General features: G+C 43.6%; 1 protein-coding gene and 1 long non-coding RNA gene across 3 annotated transcripts in view; both read right to left on the minus strand.

Moving 5' to 3' along the window:
- Positions 1-532: 532 nt before the first annotated feature.
- LOC118560474 lies at positions 533-3,510 on the minus strand. 2 transcript variants are annotated; one of them, XR_004929380.1, is made up of 3 exons: positions 3,453-3,510; positions 1,447-1,510; positions 533-584 (listed from the first exon to the last, which is right to left on the minus strand). It is a non-coding gene; the product is annotated as an uncharacterized LOC118560474 (long non-coding RNA). The 2 variants fall into 2 exon arrangements; XR_004929379.1 differs by lacking the exon at positions 3,453-3,510 and adding an exon at positions 2,614-2,707 and having other exon boundaries at positions 542-584.
- A 13,017-nt stretch (positions 3,511-16,527) lies between these two features.
- The window catches only part of LOC105923049 (NACHT, LRR and PYD domains-containing protein 3-like), a 70,602-nt gene continuing 65,872 nt past the window's right edge, over positions 16,528-21,257 (minus strand). Inside the window, exons 7-8 of the mRNA XM_036131383.1 lie at positions 17,415-17,461; positions 16,528-17,266 (exon numbers count right to left, since the gene is read on the minus strand). Of these exons, the coding sequence (XP_035987276.1) occupies positions 16,743-17,266; positions 17,415-17,461 (571 nt within the window). The 3' untranslated portion in view covers positions 16,528-16,742. The remainder of the gene's footprint in view (positions 17,267-17,414; positions 17,462-21,257) is intronic.

Raw genomic sequence — 21,257 nt, forward strand, 5'->3', positions numbered from 1 at the left:
AGGAGTCCTGTCAAAAGAAAACTTATTTTAACACAAACATAGAGGTCCAGCTGGTTCTGTTGGTCTGGGTCGTATTCAGACAGAGAATAAATGTAAAGATTCTTCCATGAATGACTGATCAGCCGTCCTTTCTAGGATGAATAATGTTGAACACATGTTGGTCATCAAGGTCCAGGAAATGTTCTGGAAGTTGGTGAGTTTTTCCAGATGTGTCCTGCTGGAACCCAGAGCTCTAAGCAACAGACTGGTGTCACTCAGCTGGTTCTGCAACACTGACTTGCTGTTTGTCAGAACCCACTGGTACCATGCTGAGCTGCTCTGTTCAGTCTGGATGAAGCAGCAAAGAGGAACAGCAGCAGCTTCAGGACCACTTGGTCTCTTCTGGCCTGATATAGTGAGAACGCTGTGTGAAAAGGGCTCTGGACACTTAGAGATGCTGATCTCACCTCTGAGCGTGGCTCTGGCTCTCAGCTTCCCCACACAGAGTGGTTTTAGAGGGAGGGACTCCCTCCTCTCTGTCCTCACACTGACCCATGCTGCTGAATTCACATCCACATCAGCTCACACACACTTTCTACCTTCACCTGCAGAGGAAACACAAATCATTCATCTGCACATCAACTCTGATCATCCTTTACATCCTTAGTGCTGGAAAAAGATCAGCTGCTCCTCCTCTGATTGGCTCTTCTTCTCTGCTTCATATCAGTGTCAGTTGAATGCAGTCAGACAGCAGTGAGAGGCAGAGGAAGCTGCCATCAGCTGCTGTACTTCTACTATCAGTCCACTAGATGGAGCCATGGAGCAACATTTCATCCACTGACACTGATTCACTCTGACTGAACATCAGCAACTATTTTATTTCACAATCATCAAACTCTACAAGTGGATTATCTGCTGCATCAAAGCTGAACTATTAAATAATCTGTCTGAATTAAACACAGTTTAACATTGATGTCGTTTTATTTTGAAAGGACTCACAGGTAGCAGCAGGAAGCTGTTGTTTCTGACTTTAATGGGAGACCAGAGTTTGATTCCTGCTCCAAATCTCTAGAAAAGCTTAGATCTCCATATCTGCTCCACTCAGAAGTAGAAATATTAGATCTCTGATAAACATTTATGTTTTTTCTTGATTAGATTATGTTGACACATCTGACATGTTCATATGTTTTTATTTATTAATTTCTTCAGTAGAATATTTGGTTCCCTTGCTTGGATAAACTCTTGAGGACTCAGACCCACTTTTACTGGTTTTAATGTGACTATTAATAAATTGGACCTTTGACTGTTGGACCTCCTGAGTGATCTAAGGAGCTGTAAACTGTCGAGTCAGCAGCAATCTGATTGGTTGTTAGAACCAGATGGACTCTGACCCGGCACACCCCCCATATAAAATACATTCACACTGTAAACATCAGCTGCTGGTGCTGAAGAAGAAGATTTGCTCACATTTACCAAAATGGAGCCAGAGCCAGAGAAGTGGAGCCACAGTGAAGTCCGGGCTTTATTGGACCTGTGAGCAGCAGGAGAAAAACAACATGAGGTTGAAACAATGGAGGCAAAAAGTGAGACACCTGAAGCAGGATCATAAAGGTCAAAGGTCACAATAACCAGAGTGGATCAGATAGGAAGAGCAGTAAATGGCTTATATCACTGAACTCGGTTCTGAGGCGTCAGCAGCTTTTGATCCCAAAGTCCAACAGAGATAAAGTGGAACCAGATGATTGGACCTGGATCCGTCTCTGATGTTCAGACTAGAAACTAGCTGCACATGAGGATGAAAACAGACTAAATCAGGGTTTACCGCAGATGCTAGATGGACTTCCGTCAGCCTTTGTTAAAGGTTCAAACATCCAGAACCACAGCAGGTTCTAATAGCTATGATCCAGTACAGTGAACTAACTGGTTCTAATGCTCTGCTGCTGTTCACTCATTTCTACATTCAGCCATTCATCACTGGTCAACATTCACTTCTAGATGAACTGCTTCATTTCTTGAGGTTCTGGTCCAAACTTTAGTCATTTAATCAGGATGTTTTATCCAGATAGTTCTAGAGCAGCATCCCGGACTCCTGGAAGGACTTCTGGGTTTAAAATAAGCTGCAACATTCAGCCAGGAGACCCGGTTCCTCCAGAATCATTGATTTTAGCCACAGTTTCTCTCTCTGCTCATTAAAATGATCAGAACTCAGTAATATCACAGTTTTTCTAACAGCAGATTAAACTCAGTCCCAAAGCTGATGATGCTTCTGTGTTAATAAAGAGCAGCTCCATGGTCCACATGACTGGTACCGTTGGGTCCAAAGCATCAGGAAGATCTCTCAGCACCAAGAAAAGGGAACTACTTCCTGTTGACACCAGCTCAGACTCCTCTGCTTCATCAGCTGGAGCTGAAGTTCAGAACTTTGGATCAACAGGTTCTCAGAGTTCTGCTAGAAGGAGGACCAGAACATGTTGAGCTGTAGAGCAGATATGAGACCATGCCTCAGCCTCTGCTTCAGAACCGATCCACTAGATCTGGTCGGGTAGTTCAGTGTGAAGCAGCAGGCCTCTCCAGGTCCATTTCTCCATGCTGATCCCTTCCTGGGTCACTAACAGCATTAAAAAGCAAACTCACTTCTTTTAGTTTTTATGCAGAAATCAAAGCATCAGAAGATCCCAGCTGGTGACAGAGTTTAAGAAGGTGGACATCAGAGCCTTGGACCTGAAACTGGACCAGGACCATTAATATTAACTGGATCAGAACCAGTTTGAGCTCCAGATTCTCTGTGGTTTCATGAACAAAGATCTTTGTTTAATGAAACTTTAGTTTGAAACATGAATTTAAGGAAAACAATGTTCCCAACAAGTTCTTAAACTCCTCAGACTCTTCATTTAGGAAATAAAATACTAACTAATAATTGTCCCTCATGGGTCAAACACTGTGGAACAACAGACTGATCACTTTTAGCAGCAAATCAGCCTTTAAGTCTGATTAATGGAAATATTATTGTTTTATTCACAGATTTATTAGATCAATGTTAAACATTTGGATCATCTGACTTTAATTAATTCAAATCTAAAATATTGATGATGAAAACTTTGAAGCTGTTAACATTTCCTGGTCTGATTGGACCCACCTTCAGGTCTTCAGCTGTTCTTCAATCTGCTCTCTGAACAGCAGATATTTTACAGCTGCCATAAACAACAAGCTGGAGAAATATCAGAACCACAACCTCAGAAGTTCTGCTTCAGTCACTCTGAATTTATCAAACCAACCATCGTTCTTAAAGGGACAGACACACATTTTAAGACGATCCACAAAGTTTAACGAGCTGCAGAACCTCTAAAGAGACGGTTCAGGTTTCAAGTGGACCTTTGTAAGTTTAGCAGAACAGCAGCAGAACCTTTAGATCACATGTTTTTCTCAGAGTCCAGAGTTTCTGGTTGGAGGTTAAAAGGTGGTTTTAACTCAACATGAAGGACGTTCCTGTCTTTAAGCTCCCAGATATTTAGATTTTAGACGGATCATCTGGAGCTGTGAAGCTCTGACTGGGTCGACAGAGTTCTGCTCATCTAAACATCACATCTGAACATCAGCTGTTCATCATGTTGTTTGGTTCCAGTTCATCAATAATCTAATAATCCTGTAGATTAGTCTTCAGACAGCAGAGATGAAACTTTGTGCTGAAATCAGAAGTGAACATGTTCTCCAGACATCAGAGAGCAGAAACAAAGAGGAAAGTTCCTCAAGACAAAGTTCTGGTAGGAAACAAAGCAAACTTACAGTTTATTCAGACGGTCCAAAGTGCTGAAGAACCAGATCTGAACCACTGAGACACAGGTGAACTGCTACCTGGAAGGAGGCGGAGCTTCAGCTCTGATGGAGGTGGGACAGGTAGGAGGGCGGGGCAGCAGCAGGAGCAGCAGTGGAGTTCCTGGAAGCTTCAAGGTTCAAAGTTTCTTTCTTCTCTTCAAGGAGCAGTTTGGTTTGCAGCTGCCAGGAAGACATCAGGACAGAAAACAACACTCACTAAACACCAGCTTCATCTGCTGGTTCTCCTGCAGAACGCTGAGAGCTGCTGGAAGCGGCTGCTTCTCCATGGTGGCAGTGTGTAGCTGCGTCCTGAATGATCCAGTAGTTTAGCTGCACATCTTCAGCCTGCAGCTGGTTCTGGTGTTTAACAGGAAGTGAGCCGTGCCGGCAGCTCAGAGAAAACCTTCCAGCAGATTCATTCAGATCAGGTCCACATTAAAACAAGGCAGCTCCCAGTCAGAGTGCTGCAGCTTCTGCTTGATGCTTTGTGGCAGTGTGTAGCTGCATCCTGAATGATCCAGTAGTTTAGCTGCACATTTTCAGCCTGCAGCTGGTTCTTTTTTTTTTTTTTTTTTTTTTTCCAGTGTCCTGTCTAGCAATGTGGCAATAGGAATGGATGTCTCAATGCCAGATAGAGCTCGACAGATTTTGCTTTTACAAGTGGAGCGAACAGCTTCGCCATAGTGCTCCACTTGATTTATGTTTGTAAATAGCTTTATTGTGATTGCTGCAAGGAGAATTTCAAATTATATGGACATTACAATGGGAGAGTAAAGGAAGAACAAGAAGTGAAAGAGAAAGAAAAGAAAAGAGAAAAAAAAGAGTAGAGGTGAAAGAAAGAGAATGAGGGAGAGAATGATAAAACCTTCTCCCTCTGCTCCGTCACCTGGAAAGTGTTGTGCAATTATACACTGTTAAAAGTTATTTAATGTTTCATAAATAACTCTCTGTCTGTTAAGTATTGTCTGGTGATGATCAGCTCTTAAGCTGATATCAAGACAATGGTTGAAAGGGATGAATTCGAGCACTAGCAATCTTTTAACAGCAAAACCTGCACACACATAGAATAAAGGAGTGACAGCTTCTTTTCAAGTTCAAGAATTTAATAACACAAATAAAATGAACATCCAGATAACATCACTATGTAATGCTGTTTACCTGAATTAACACAATATTTCGATTAATAAATCCTCTCTACTAGGCTAGTGAAACTTAACTAAACTACTAAGCAAAATGAAGATAAAAAGAAGCTAAGCTAAGGAACTATTTACATGCAACAACAAACAAAGGACAAAACAAAAGTGGTTGGTCATAATCAGAATACTTCAGTGAATCCTGGTTCACTGCAGATCTGATTAACAAAGACATGGAATGGAGTTAAAACATTTGCCATGTATTTCAATCCATTCACAATGCAAAGCCCAAGTTGAACAAAACATTATTTGTTAAGATAATATTCTGAGGACAGTTTTGTCCTGTAAAATCATTTAAACTCTTACGACCGAGTTTGTTAATGCGATTCTCCCTCCGGGCGCATGGGGTCGCTGCAGCAACTCGGTAGCTAAGAGGTTATGACATAAAGTTGCCGAAATTGCCTTGAAAACCGGCATTAATATACCATATTGATGCAGGAATAAGGCTTATAAAACCATCGGAGGATGGTGGGGCAGAACAGTTACGCTTTATGCTTTAAAACAGACTCCTTTTTAGGGGTCCGAAACCGGATGTTAGCAAGGCTAATATCCTGTTAGCTAGTGCGACCTACCGGTTAGCCCTTTGTTCTAAACACCACGGTTTACAAACATTTTCCCAATAAACCTTTTACTTCACCCTCAGCCCGCTGCCCAAACCTGTCCTTTTCAGTTCTGTTCAGTTTGGCCATTCACGGAAGGGGCATTCATGTAATTCAAAATCAGACACGCTAAGGTAAGAACGAATCAATAACTGAGAATAATACAAAGTAAAAGCCCAAACATTTACAACTGTCTCATTTTTTACGAGGGAACAAACTGGACGAAGAGACCTTGACGAGCCTGGAGTGCTACCTGGTGTTTTGATAGCATCGTGATGGGGAAGGCCCAGAAGCCTACGGCTGCTAACACACCGTCACTTAAGCGCACCCGTTCTAATTCTACTAGCGCGTCATCTTCTACTCTGTCTCCCGAGTAGAGTGACATTTTGGAATCCATCTACAAGAAACTTGCCAGCCTTGACGCGCGTCTCGCCTTGGTAGAAGTTCTACATAAGGAGTTTCAGTCTCTGAGGGAGTCGGTGGAGTTTAGCCAAGCCCAGCTAACAGCTATGGCCGTGAAGAATGACGCGTTGAGGGGGAAGGTTATGGAGTTGACCGAAGGGATTATCCAGCTTTCCGGCGAAAATAAGAAAATGAAGGAATCCATTCTGGACATACAGTCGCAAAGTATGAGAGATAATCTCGTCTTTGCAGGCATCCAGGAGCAGCAGGGAGAGGTAGCCGAGGGACCAATCCGTGACTTTCTCCAGCAGAAGCTGAAAATCCCGGCGGAACAGGTAAAAAAATCACTCCTTATCGAGTCCACCGGCTTGGAGGTAAGAAACCCGACAAAACCCGCCCTCGTCCAATTGTAGCAAAATTTGAGCATTATAAACAAAAATAATTTGTTAGAAGTTGCGGCAGGGAACTGAGAGGGACAGACTTTAGTGTTAATGCAGGCGAGTACTGTTCCCAATCAGGAAAAAATACATGGTGGACGGCGTTAAAGCCACCATATCGGTTGACAGACTTTATATTAATGGACAGTTGTTCAGGGATCAAAAGATCCCCCCTTGGCTTTATTAGTTATACCACAGGTGGACTTAAAGCATGTTTCACTGATTTAAAAAAAAAAAAATAAAAAAGGTGCACAAATCGGTACACGGTGATAAATGAAATATACGCACAGCTCAAGAGCACGTTGGTATGGTTGTGGTTCACGGTTGGGTACACGAGGCATGGGCTATGGTTTATCCTTTTTCACATTATTTTACTCTTTACACTTTCTTATTTCCTTGTGTATTTCTATCTTATTTGTCTGCTTCTTTCCTGTTCATCAGTCAATCACAAGCACATCATATGATGCTACCTGGGTCTATGTATGACTATTTTCTCGAGGGCATGCACCTTCTAACTTCTCACTCACATCTATGGCAAATGTAAAGTTTGTGACATGGAATGTGCATAGGGCTGGCACCAGAGAGAAAAAAATGAAGATCATTGACCAGTTTACTAGATTAAAGGCAGATGTTGTCTTATTGCAAGAAACCCACAAATCAGCTACAAATGCAAGTGAGCTTAATTCACCTGAGTTCCCTGATGTGTTGTGTGCCTGCTATAACTCTAGACAGAGAGGGGTAGCAATCTTAATCCACAAAAACGTTAGTTTTAAAATATTAGAAAAAAACTATAGATCCTGAAGGTAGATACATAATAATTAAAATAGCTATCAATAACCAGAAGCTATGTATTGTCAGTATATATGGTCCAAATGTTGATGACCTCTCTTCCTTGCACTTTCAAAACACAGGGATTGTTCACCAATTATAGGAGGTGACTTCAACTTTGGTTTAAATAACGATATAGACAGGTTGAATACAACAGGGACTCAGCGTTGTTGGAAGAACTCCGCAAGAATTAAAATACTTTGACACTGCATTTTTTACACTGGCAAATTTACTGTGTATTGGGTTTTTTACCATTTCTTAGAGAGATGGGGTTTTTCTGCTGGAGGCTCAGCCCGCCCTCTGATGCCCCCTACTGGTACTCTTGGATTTGTGAGGTTTGAAAGTGATGGATGTTTGTCCATAGGAATGGAGAGTGGAGGACCAAGTAGGAGGTTTCTTGGGGTGGAGGTAGAGTAGACGAATTTGGCCTTGGTTAATGAACAGTCTTAGCTTACTTCGTCTAAAGTAAACTTAAAATAATGTGCGCATAGGAACCTAAAACAGGCCTAGCTCAAATAGTTGAACCCTAAATTGTAGATAAAATGCTTGGACTGTGATGTTGAGTAAAAAATGCTGAATTATGAAGTATTCATGCTGATTGATGCTAAGATGTTTCCATTGTGGTTTGTCCGGCCCATTCCTCGGAACTGTTTTCGTTGTCATGTGCCTTTGGGGCACACCAACAGGGGGGGCTAACGGACAACTGGACTGTTTTTTTACAAAGTGCCTTTCGGGCACACCAGCAAAGACTGTGTGACCCCAGAGACTGAGCCGCACTATCGACTGCCATGGAGATCACGGATGGATGGACTCTGGAAGCTGGAAGCTGACGTGCTTGGATTGCTTGGACTGGACGGAATGACCGACTGTTCTGGGAGAGGGACAGACTGAGAGTTGTCGTTCCACTGGTTGATCATCTTTGGTGATGTGCCATTTTGGCACATCATCAGGGGGTCTGTTAGGATATCAACGAGGTCAAGTGGAACGAGCTGTTTATCCCAGAACTGCATGGCACACTTAGATGACACCGACCCAAAAAGATTGGCACATGTCTATCAGATACCACCCCGGAGGTGACACAGTTTCTTTGCTGATGTCACAGTTTGGATGTGTACAGCCCTTGTATGGGTGTGTACCTAGATACCTATATAATGTTTGTGTGATGAGAAATCAGGGCTTCCTGCTGATCAGGAACCCATCAGCGCTGGTGTGACTGTAACTATTTCTCTGTCTTTACGTAGATAAAATATAACTGAAAGCATACTTGTCTGTTTTATGCGTCTTACATTCAAGGTAATAAGTAAGTGGGGGTCGCCTGACTGGGTAAAAAGACACGTTGAAATAATAACACTACGGTACTGTTAATTAATTGCTCTCTCAAAAACACCCTAGATTTACAAATGCAATCAGGAAATATTAAAATATTTAGGTATTACCGTGTCATCTAAATTAACGGATTTACTAAAACTTAACCACATCCCACTTTTAAACAGGATAGAAGAGGACCTTAAAAGATGGAAATCGCTTCCAATTTCACTTATGGGTAGGGTAGCTTCAATAAAGATGATTGTCCTACCTAGAATTAATTATTTATTTTCAATGATCCCCAATAAACCATCATCCGACTGGTTTAAATCTCTAGACTCTGCCATTTCTAAATTTCTTTGGAAAGATAAAACCCCATGTATTAGCTTAGAGACAATACAGAACACTAAAGACAGAGGAGGATTAGATTTGTCTAACTTCCATAACTATGACTTAGCAAATAGGCTACAATACATCTCTAAATGGAAAAAAAGATAATCATCTAGATGAGCCTTGATTAGATATAGAACAGGAAATGTGCAATAATATCATAATTTCAGATTTGTCGTTTATTAGCTCAAATATAAAACGGCATACATGCTTCAAAAATATCAACATTAGTTTTACTCTGACAGCATGGTGGGAGTTCCTTAGAATGACAGTTATCCCTTATCCCATGCAGTCATACACCTAAGTGGAATAACCCTGACATCCTACAAAATAATAATATGATAAACAAGAGCAGCGCATTTGCAGTCAGAGAAGGTTGCAAGTACCCGGTTTGATCCCCGATCCCGGCACTCTGGGTCCCTGAGCAAGACCCTTAACCCCCGATTGCCCCCCGGGCGCCGCACATGGCAGCCCACTGCTCCCCAAGGGTGATGGGTTAAAAGCAGAAAACAAATTTCGTTGTAATGTATGTTTCAATGACAATAAAGATGCTATTATTACTAACTTTACATACTGGAAGAATAAAGGTATTGAATACCTGGAACATTTACTTGACGTAACCGAGTTCATCACTTTTGCCAGACTAAATATGCAATATGGCATTAGTAAAAATAAATTCTTGGAATATGAACAACTTAAATCTATAATTAGAAATAAATTTAAGCATATTAAAGGTGGTTTACAAATCCCAACTAATATATTAGAGTTCCTAGATTTAACCCCCGGCCCCCCCCCCCCCCCAAACTACTGTCTAAATTATACAGCATACTGACTAAAATAGATGATTCAATATCTCTTCCTATTATTAAATGGGAAGGGATTTATCAGTCAGCTTTGAACAAAACTTCTGGGCTCAGATGTGTCTAAGAACTTTCAAATTAACTAGAAAAACCAATTTACAACTAATACGATACAAAATCCTTCACAGAGTACACTACACAGGACAAAGATTATTCAAGATGGGTTTGGCACAATCTAATATCTGTCCACACTGCATAGGCAATCATCCTGATTATTACATTCATGGGTTATGGTTATGCACACCAGTCCAGAGGTTATGGACACAGATATGTAAGGACTTATCAAAGTGCCTGAGTTGTAAAATTACACCTTCCCCATCAGTTTGCTTGCTTAGTAATTTTGAGGAAAGCCCTCTGGGAAAAAAATAGTTTACATGGTTTTCACTGCATTATGTATCGCAAAGAAAACTATCCTCATGAATTGGAAAAGTAAAGAAAATCTCAGTATCCATCAGTATAGAGATCTTTTGTTGGATCTTTTGTTGGATACATCTGATCGATCTCTTTGGGCTCCTTTGATCAGCACCATCACTTAGTGGAATAGGGGGCGGTGGGTTGCTTCCTGCAGGGCGCAGTAGCTGGATGGAGGGGTTCCTGGGGCTCTGGGGGCACTCGGAGTGGGGCGCCTGGTGGGTCTGACTCCAGGGTCTGTTGCCCCCATCTGGGAGGGGCTTGGGAGGCCTACGGGCGGCCTACAGCGGCCGTTTGCGGCGCTCCTAGGGAGCTACGCGGTGACGGATGTGGGTTACCGACCTGGTAGCTGTGCTGCCGTTGGGTGGGGCCGGGGTGGGTCTAGGGGCCTGGGGTCCCTGGGGCGCACCCCCTCGAGCGGGGGCCCCGGCGGGCTGTCTGCACCTGGTGCGCTGGGGGGCCTCGGGGCCTGTTGAACTTGTAGGGGGGCATGGACATTAACATCTCAGGGCAGATGCTCTTCCCCTTCATTGGATCGGCACTCTGCTAGTGGGGGGAGGGGAGGGAGGGGGAGTAGTGACTTACCCAGCCTGGATGTCTACTGTCAAATCGAATGTATGGTGAGTTGTTTGAATGTTAGTGTTGGGGAGAGATTAAATCTACAGGTGGGGGGGGGGGGGGGGGGTGGTCGTTCTGGTGGGCTTGTGTCCGGCCCCCTGTCCTGGTCCGTGTCGTCTCCCGGTGCGAGTTTTGCTTGGGGGGTGGGGTTTGAGATGGCTCGTACGGTCCCCCCCCCTTATTTATTTATTTATTCATTTATTTATTTATTTGTTTTTTTTTTTGGGGGGGGGCTAGTAGGCTTGGTTTGGAGGTGTTGGTCCTGGTGGGTGGTTGGCTGGCGGGCCCTGCGGCCTCCTGCTGGCCCCCGGGCTACGGTGGTGCCGCTGGCGGGGCCCCCTTCTCTGGGTGGGGCTTTTGGGGAGCTGGGGGTGCCTATTGGAGTCAGTAGGGGAGCTGGCTCCCTGGGATGGCTCCCCAGTCCTTTGCTCCCCATCCCCAGACTCCTCCCTCTGCCTGCTCCATCACGCCACCACACATGTAGGTCCTTGGGGAGAGGGCGTTACTGGAGGTTGCCACTTTCTGGCGAAGTCCCTCTCCCCATTTTTATCATGCATTTTAGACACTTTCACTCCAAATATTTTCACAACGCACATACATATAGGCCATGGTATGGGGGATGGGGGGGAGACGTCTGGGGGGGCTTATGTTGTGTGAGCCTCCCCTCAGACGGGTCCCTCCACCCCCTCTCGCACTTAGACATTGAGGGTTCTGGGCAGTTGCTTGGAGGGGGTGCGCTGGCACCAGCTTCCTTCCGGAGGGGGGTGGGCTGTGCCGTGCACCCCCTTCGGTGCTCCCAGTTTTAAACACACTTGAGAACAACATGCAACAACACAATATCTGAGCGGGCGTAGGGAGGGTCGGGGTCTTTTGCACACCCCCATTCTCTGATGGCGGCAAGGAGGAGGTGCAGGCTACTGTGTCTGGGGTCTTGGCAGGGGGTTGCTGTGGGTAGTCAGCGGCTTGCCAAGTCTGGGGCTGGCACCTCTGCTCCCCCCAGGAAGGGTGGGGGGCTGGGGAGGCTAGGGTAAGGTGGGGGAGGGAGGGGGTTTATTAGGTATTTAGGGGGTGAGGGGGGTTCTGGCTGGGTGGCCCATACGGGTCGTGTTGGCCCCCCCTCTTTGGGGGGCCTGGTCCGGGGGGCGTCTGGTCGGGGGGCAGGGCCAGTGTCGGGCACAGGCAGTCGTATAGTTGAATTGTGGTAAACCCCCCTCTTGTGAGTGTTGGATGTGAGTGTTATGTGGGAATGTGTGTACAGCGTCCTATTTTTTTTTTTTTTTTTGTAAATCTGTGTGTGGTGAGCAGGGCACGAGTGGGGCACTAGGGAGGGATGGTATGAAATTTTTTAATTTTTTTTCCAGGTATGGGTCCGGTCCGCTCCCTCTCCCAAGAACATCTCAAGTCTTCGCTAGGTGCGGAGCCCATCCCCCCACGTCCTGCCCTCCGCCTTGGCCCTCTGGCCTGGCCCCCCGGGGGGCGAAGGCGGGCCTTTGGTTCTCCACAACCACTATCGAGCTATTTCTTTCTGGATAATTTTCGCCTAAACTAGTGCACTTTCACAAACTCCCACAGGTGCAGGGTTCCAGGTTTTAAGTGTTCACTTATATACAGAAAGCCTGTAATTTATTTATTTATTTATGTTCTTTCACTTTCTTTTTTCAGGTTTCACTTTACACATGTCAGCTTAAATAATAGTACATAAGATTTAGCAATGGCGTCTAGGTGTTACTCGATTGTATCTGTTGCTTTATGTCTGTTTGTTGTGCTGTTCTTTTTGCATCTCTCTTTCCAGGTGATGGAGCAGATGGAGAACGTTTTATCATTCTCTCCCTTTTATCTCTTCTTTCTTTCACCTCTTCTCTTTCTTTTTTCTCTCTCTTCTTGTTCTTCCTTTACTCTCCCATTGTAGTGTCCATATAATTTGAAATTCACCCTGCAGGAATCATAATAAAGCTATTAACATGCATAAATCAAGCGGAGCACTATGGTGAAAGCTGTTCGCTCCACTTGTGAAAGTAAAATCTGTCGAGCTCTATCTGGCATTGAGACATCAATTCCTATTGCCACATTGCTAGACAGGACACTGGGGGGAAAAAGAAAAAAAAGGAAAGGTAAAAAAACTAATGTTTTTTTCCACCTTTAACCAATGTATTGGAGCATCCAACTGCCATGCACGTGGGCATTGTTGCTTCAACAATAGCTCTCGCGAATTTCAATGGTGAAGTCCTCTCAAAATCTGAAATAATTGTTGTTGATTGCAGCTGTGTACAACAGCTCATATTGATTAAGCTGGTAAAGCACAGTGCCTCACCGCACAAAGACGTCACAGGATGTGATGTCAGACGGCCCTTTTTGCCCATATATGGGCAATAATGGCCGCTCCCATACACAGTGATATAGATGACAATTTATGCTTTTATTTTCTTATTGATTAACACAAAATTTATTAAATCACTACGGACATATTACTTTTAGGTATAGCTAATGATCCAATGATTTTTTCTTGTTGATCGGACTTCTCCTTTAAAAACTTTCTCTGGGTACTCCGGCATCCTCCCACAGTCCAAAAACATGATTGTTAGGTTGATTGGCTTCTCTAAATTGTGCGTGAATGGTTGTTTGTCCTGTCCTGTTTTTCTCTGTGTTGCCCTATGACAAACTGGCGACCTGTCCAGGGTGTACCCCACCTCTTGCCCAGTGAACGCTGGAGATATGCACCAGTAACCCCCGCAACCCCATGAGGGATTAAGCAGGTCAGAAAATAAGTAATAGTAATATATTAGTAATATCATCTTTATTGTCATTGAAACATACATTGAAACTTTCCATAAAAAGTAAAAAACAAAGCAACTGGACTTGTTTTCCGGAATTAATCCTATAGCTGTGGTGTAAGTTTTTGAGAGTTGGAACTAAGGCCTCCTCCTTTGTTTAAGATTGTTTTTTCTCTCTTAACGTAGATGGCTTCCTTCACACCCCTTTTAAACCATCTGTCTTCTTTGTCCAAAATGTGAACATATTGGTCCTCAAAAGAGTGTCCTTTGTCCTTTAGGTGTAGGTGGACAGCAGAGTCTTGTCCTGAGGAGATTGCTCTCCTGTGTTGAGCCATGCGTCTGTGGAGAGGTTGTTTGGTTTCTCCAATATAAAGATCAGAACATTCCTCACTGCACTGAACTGCATACACCACTCCGCTCATCTTAGGTTTGGGGGTTTTGTCCTTGGGATGCAGCAGCCTCTGTCTGAGGGTCCTGTTTGGTTTGAAATGTACTGGGATTTTGTGTTTGGAGAAAATCCTCTTGAGTTTTTCAGAGACTCCAGCAACATATGGGATGACAATGTTTTTGCGTTTATTCTTTTCACCATTATGTTCTGCAGCGGGCAACCCTAACAACTTCTCGTTACAGAGGAGTGGACCAGTTTCGGTCCAATCTGCTGGCTTAATGGCTTTAACGACTGCCCATTACTAAGGGGTGGACCTGTTTCGGTTGAATTTGCATGTTATCTAAGCCATTACAAGGCCTTTGTTTGGCAATGGTATAAAGCTTGTTACTCCACATTACTCCAGACTTTTTGAATTGAGAAAGTATCCTGGAGAGGAAGCGAAACGTCTTCAACTACGGAAAACTAGTCCAGTTGCTTTGTTTTTTTACTTTTTTTTGGAATGACCTTGACCTGGATGACTGGGAATCTTCACCAGCATACATTGAAACATACATTACAACGAAATTTGTTCTCTGCTTTTAACCCATCCCCTTGGGGAGCAGTGGGCTGCCATGTGCGACGCCCAGGGAGCATTGTGGGGTTAAGTGTCTTGCTCAGGGTCCCAGAGTGCAGGCACTCGGGATTGAACCGGGTACTTGCATCCTTCTCTGAGTGCAAACGTGCTGCTCTAACCACTAGGCCACCACTCCCCTTTGGTAGATGGATGGATTGTTGGTGGTGGATGGATGGATTGTTTAAAAACATGTCAGAAAGAAGATGGAAATATTTTACTGTACATTAGGACGTCAGAGTCGATAGAAAATATCTGTTCTATTGAAACAAGCTGTCATGATGCAGCCTGGTGGCTGCATTTTTAGCAGTTCCTTCCTCCTCTTTCCCAGTACAGCCTGATCATGTCATGGTGCAGCTTTGTCTGCTGCACCATGCACATATTCAGGGCACTTTTCACCCTCCATACACCCCAGTCTCCTCTCCACCTCAGTAATCATATACACCTGCCAGCCACTAATCAAGCCAGGACTCAATCCACCTGTCAGCTTTACTATTTAAACATCCCTCAGTTTGCCATTCCCCGTCGGCTCGCCTACCTTTTCCTTGCCAGCATGAATTCCCTTCGTCTCCGGTCCTGCAAGTATTCACTCTGATGTCCTGCTCTTAATCCAGTCCTGCAAGTATTCACTCTGACGCCCTGCTGTTGCTGGGACAAGTATTCACATGCCGAACTGCCAGTTCCTGCCATCATCATCCTCCTGCTCCAGCCCGGTACAGAGTGTTGGTTTATCCGTCCTTCACTATCCACCACCTTCAATAAACTCTCTAAACTAAGCGCTGCTTGAGAGTGGTTGTGTTCGGGTTCACATAAATCATGACAGATCAGGATGACCTGTCAGGCTGCAATCACCTCTGACTGGCTCCACCTGGTCACCCTGTTTTAAATACTCACCTCAGTTTGTTGTCCCGGCGTTTCCGTACGCCTGTTGTCCCGGCGTTTCCGTACGCCTGTTGTCCCGGCTTTTCCGCACACCTGTTTTCCCGGCGTTTCCGTGCGCCTTTTAGCTCCCAGTGTTCTCTAGCCTCCTGGGTCCCCTGTGTTTCCTAGGTTATTTGGTTCCCCTTGTGTGTTCTGTTTTCGGTTTACCCTGATTTGTGCTGGTTTGATTTCTGCCCGCCATCCAGAGACCCCCTCCACTCACCCTGGGTACGAGGTTCTGGATCATCTGGGAGCTGACCTTGGGGGGGGGGGTAGTGTCATGACGCAGCCTGGTGGCTGCATTTTTAGCTGTTCCTGCCTCCTCCTTCCCAGCGCAGCCTGATCAGGATGACCTGTCAGGCTGCAATCACCTGCCACTGGCTCCACCTGCTCACCCTGCTTTAAATACTCACATCAGTTTGTTCCTGGTCACCAGGTCGTCTGCAGTCTCCACTCACACCATGTCTGTCTAGTCCAGTACTCTGTCTTGCTGTTGGAACTCCTGTTAACCCAGTGCTTAATTTCTTTGGTTTCCTCCGGTCAGCCGACACCTGCAACTCATCTACTACAGCCCGGTAACTGACTCTGGTTTTCACCTTCCGCTACTCCTTCTCACAATAAACTCTCAAGACCAGCTCTGTGTGTGCTCTGTCCGGGTTCATGAAGACAAATCATGACACAAGCATCAGAGTTTTATTAAAATATTGAAAATTGACCAGAAATACAGAAGGGAATAAGCAGCAAAATAATCAAATACAAAAGAAATTATGTTTATTGCTCTTTAAAACACATAAAGTAGAACTGCAGCAAATATACAAAAGGAAGATTTAACATCTGAATCTAAAAAGTGTTTAGAAAAAAAGGGGCCGGCAGAAACAGATAATATCCAGAGATTGACAAAAACTGGCCAACATTTCAATGAAATCTGACTAATAAATGAAAGTAAAAAAACAAGAGAGAAACTCAACATGTTGATATTCAGAGTGAAGCTTTGACCAGAAACAGACAGAAAAACAACATGTGGATCCTGGAATAATCCCAGCTTCCATCTTTAAAGGACTGGAAGAGGAAGAAGTTTCTAAGGAATCATTAAGAATAATTGATTCTGTGAATCTGAAAACATGTTTCTGAGTGAAAGAGGGAGACTTAACCAGATTGAAGTATCTGTTCAACAGGGAGAAGTTTTCCATGACAAGAGGATACTATTTAGACTCAACTCAGCACAAAAACACAGAGGAATCAGAACTGAGCCACAAGAACCCAAAGCCAGGATGCAGAGGTTCAGTGAATGTGGTGTTGAAGGTGTGGAGGTGGATCAGTGAGTCAGAGGAGACTCTGTAGAAGGACAGAATACCAGCAGGACAGTCAACATACACTGCTGCTTTGTTGGAGACAGAGGAGGAGATGCGTGTTGCTTTGTTATTGTGACAGACATAGTAACCATCATTTGAGCAGCTAAGTCTCCACGACTGATCATTCAGTCCAAACAAACAGTCTTTACGGTCTCCTTTCCTCTGAATTCTTCTGTAACTCAGTGATATATAAACTACTCCTCTCCACTCGACCTCCCAGTAACAGCGACCAGTCAGACCAGTGCTACACAGCAGCTGAGGAACATCAAATCTGTCTGGATGATCAGGATACGACTGAAGCTCCTCCATCCACGTCACCTTCCTGTTGTCTTCAGATAGTTTGAGTTTTCTGCTCACTGTGTTTGTGTCGATTGTGAGTTGACAGGAATCTGATGGAGAGAACAAAGACAATCTAGCTGCAGTTATTGATCATTTATTGACACTTTGATGATGACTCCTGAAAGAGTGATGGACAGTTTGAAGATGGTTGAATGTGAGCTGCTTTGTTGTCATGAATCAAATGAAAAACACACTTACACTTCCTCAGACCTGGTGTCAACCATCGGACTTCAGCAGGCTCCACCCTGAAAGAAGAAGGGGGGTCAGACCATCAGTCTCTTTCAGCAGCAAACGTGGACATTACATGTCTCTCCGACAGTTATGTAGTGTTCCCTGGAGAAGTGGGTATACTCACAGATTTGCCTGTTTTTTTTAACGCAGCCAATAACAATGTCGTTTTTTAAACAATCACATGAAAGATTGCTCTATTTAGTTTACCCAAAAATCTGTGTTTGCTTATTGTCACATAAATGCTGCTAATTGATCTCGGGGAAGAAGTATTAAGAAATTACTAAACCAATACTGGCCCACAAACTAGTAAGAGGCAATTATACATTTGAGTGAACTTTTCCCTATTCCTGGGTCCATGGATGGATTCTTTTGTAAGCTGAATAACTTATTAGCAAGTTACCATGGGACAGAGTGTGTCACTATTATTAAATTAACATTAACTCACAAGGAGCAGTTTGTAGGTATTACTCATCACATAGGCAGCCTACTTAGAAGTAAAATACAGATAAGGCAAACATGGTGTTGCAGTTCTTTGTTAACATTTATTTAAATTAAACACTTCAGATATGAATTCAACATCGTTATTTATATTTCAGCTTAAATTAATAAAATCAAACACATTAAAACCAATCGGATAAGCTGAAAAATTGGCAAACTTGTGAAACTGTTTCATTCTACATCATCATTCAAATTATTCAAAAAAACAATTTGTAATACAATATGCAACAAAACAATAACATTTGAAAATACAGTTCACGAGTGGTTTTAGATTTTTGGGCTCACTACTGGGCTTCTCCAGTAGGTCCTGCATCTACTGGTCTGTGCACAAGTTAAATTGCTTGCACAGTTGTGTAATTTGTTCTTTACCATGGTGGATGCTGGGCTTTGATGGCCATTTACTCTGATCAAGGACGCTGAGGTCCTTGATGGTCTCACCTTGGAAGGAAGGGTTTAAGTCACTTGGAGTAAACAGATGGGATTTGTGTGCCCTCTTCTTGTAAAGGCCCAAATATTGCCTGAAGTCAAAGGTTTCTTAGCACTTGTACCCCTAATTAAGGAAGGAAGGCTGGTCAGGAGAAATCCTAATTGTATAAAGGGTTCAGTATACAGAAAGTGTCTTGATCAGTGTCCTGACAGGCCCATTTGTAGGGACATTTTAAAGAAACATGGACCAGGGTGTCTTGCATGCATTTATAGAGTTTATTGGATTGAACAGCTGCAGGCCGAGGGGAATCATCAGTGTCAAGGACAGAAACCACTTTTCATGATAGGGGAACATGCATTTTGACCTGCATTACTCTCAACACTGATATTGTGTAGGCTACATACAGTCAACAGCAGAACGTTATTTAGGTACATTTCTAAGAAAAAGTAAAACAGCCAACACTGTATGAGCCAAAACTAGCCTACTTCAAGTGGCGGAAAAGGTCACCTGTGGTGCTGCAGCAGCACACATTTCAATCTGAAAAACTCACACAGAAAAAAAAGGCAATTAGAAGAATTTTATTGATACAATATTTTAAGAGTTTGGCGCTCAGACCTCTGCAGGAAAAATTCACGCTGAATTATACTTCAATATGCATAAGCAGGCGTATGAGAATAGGGATATTTCCCCCCGGGTCTGAAACTGGTGGTGGAGTGGAGATAAATAAAGTTTGTTCAGTCCATATGATGATCTGTTTGAGCTTGATGTCCAACTTGATAAACACAGGTTTGCATGAACTGTCCATGATGAGCAAGCATGAAGCGACTGTGGAGAGGAAAAACTCCCCTTTGGGAAGAAACCTCTGGCAGAACCAGGCTCAACATGGCGGTCTTCTGCCGGACCGTTTTAAGGAGTGACTGGGAATTCCATCAGAGTCCAGGAGGAATTACACTCTGAAAGGGACTAGGTTGAAGGACGACCGTAGGAAAGCCAGGCGGAGCTGCTATGATGGTGGAGAAGGGGATGGAGGTGGGTTGAAACCGGTCAACAGAGTCCAAACCGGACACGCTTAGCCACCGCTTACTCGCTGAGGAGAAGGCCGAGACGAGTATGTGGAGTTCTTTTAAGATGAACCCAGGATGCTGATTGGCTTTGAGGAGGAGCAGTTCAAAGCTGATTGGCTTGTGTCAGAGGCGGGTGAGTCTCTGATTGATGGAGGTAGGCAATAGAGTTTCTTCAGTTTGAATTTTCGCTTAGCTCCATATTGACAATGAGATATGAAAGTCCTATGTAGGCTATAGGCTAATTACATATAACAAAAGACAACCGGGTAACATAACGATAACTTTAAAAACGTGATTCTTTGAATGTTCACTGGTGAAATCAACGACAGTGAAACTAACACAGAGAGTTAGTTAGTAGCTAACATTCAAAAGTTAAACAGCCTAGCCTTAAGAACACTGAACGTTACACTGAACAGGAACATGCAATAAAAAGAAGGATTCATGGTTGAGAATAAATGCGTTACTAAAATAAACTAGGTCAATTTGGTTGCTCACCTTGCTTTGAAACAACTTCCTTGACTGGTCCAGACAAAGTACTAAGTAGAGGATACCTGACTCAATCTAATATGCAGCACCGTGCGTTTTGTGTTGATCGAAACAGTGCCAAAGTTCCCAAGTGGCCGAGAATAGTATCACAGGGACTAGACTGCGAAGGTGCCACAGACACTACTTCATGATTTATAGATAGATGTCATCACAGACTGTGTCTCACAGAAAGTATTTTACAGTATTTTCAAAATACAAAAATACAAAAATACAAAACACTGAAGTATTTACATACAAAATACAAAGGCACTTTCATCATCTCAATAAAATAAAAATTACAAAATAGTATTTTGTAATTGAAATACATATTTCAAATACTTGTATTAGAAATACTGCCCATCCCTGGGCTTAGATTACCTTGTCTAATGCACATTAATATACGTGGCGCTGCGCAAGCAGCCAGTCACCTCTGGTCCATCTTTTCTTTTCCTACTCTTCTTTATAGTGTTTTTTGGAGTGTTTTTATATTAGTGAATACCGTATCTGGTATTCTGAACCTATGTGTACTGAAGAAGCCAAGTTTTGGGATTTTAGCGCTGACATTTATGCTATTTTCAGCACTTTTTGATGTTACAAGTGGAGACCCCTTTGTCCGCGACTCCAGGCGGTCCATTGTTTATACGCGGAACCAGCTTCTCGGACTACCGGACTCTACGTGCCGCTGCCCTGCTCCCCACCATGCTGAGAAATCAGACATCCCTGCAGACATACAGAGGAAACGGAGAGGCTGCACGGGTGGCAGGACGAAGCAGAGGAAAAGTTATTTACCATCGGTTGTCATGGGAAATGTAAGATTCATCTGCAACAGGACTGAGGAGCTCGCAGCACTAACCCATTTCTAGAGGAGGTACAGGGATGCTAGTATTATGTGCTTCACGGAGACGTGGTTGGATTGCTTTGTCCTGGACTCAGTGGTTTCCCTGGACGACTTCAAAGGGAAAGTCGGGTCAACAAGGAAAAATCAGTGGATCATTAGCTATACCTAAAACTAATATGTTTGTGGTTATTTAATGAATTTAGCGTTAATCAATAAGAAAATAAAAGCATAAATTGTCATCTGGATCACTGTGTACGGGGGCGGCCATTACTGCCCAAATATTGGCAATAATGGCCGCCTGACATCACATCCTGTGACGTCTTTGTGCGGAAAGGCACTGCACTTTGGCAGCTAAATCAATAGGAGCTGTTAGGAGCAGCAATTATTAACAACAATTATTTCCAGATGACTTCACCATTGTAAACATTTGTTTACCCGACCACAGCGGTGGAGGGATA

The sequence above is a fragment of the Fundulus heteroclitus genome, unplaced genomic scaffold, assembly GCF_011125445.2.
Source record: "Fundulus heteroclitus isolate FHET01 unplaced genomic scaffold, MU-UCD_Fhet_4.1 scaffold_43, whole genome shotgun sequence".
Taxonomy (NCBI): domain Eukaryota; kingdom Metazoa; phylum Chordata; class Actinopteri; order Cyprinodontiformes; family Fundulidae; genus Fundulus; species Fundulus heteroclitus.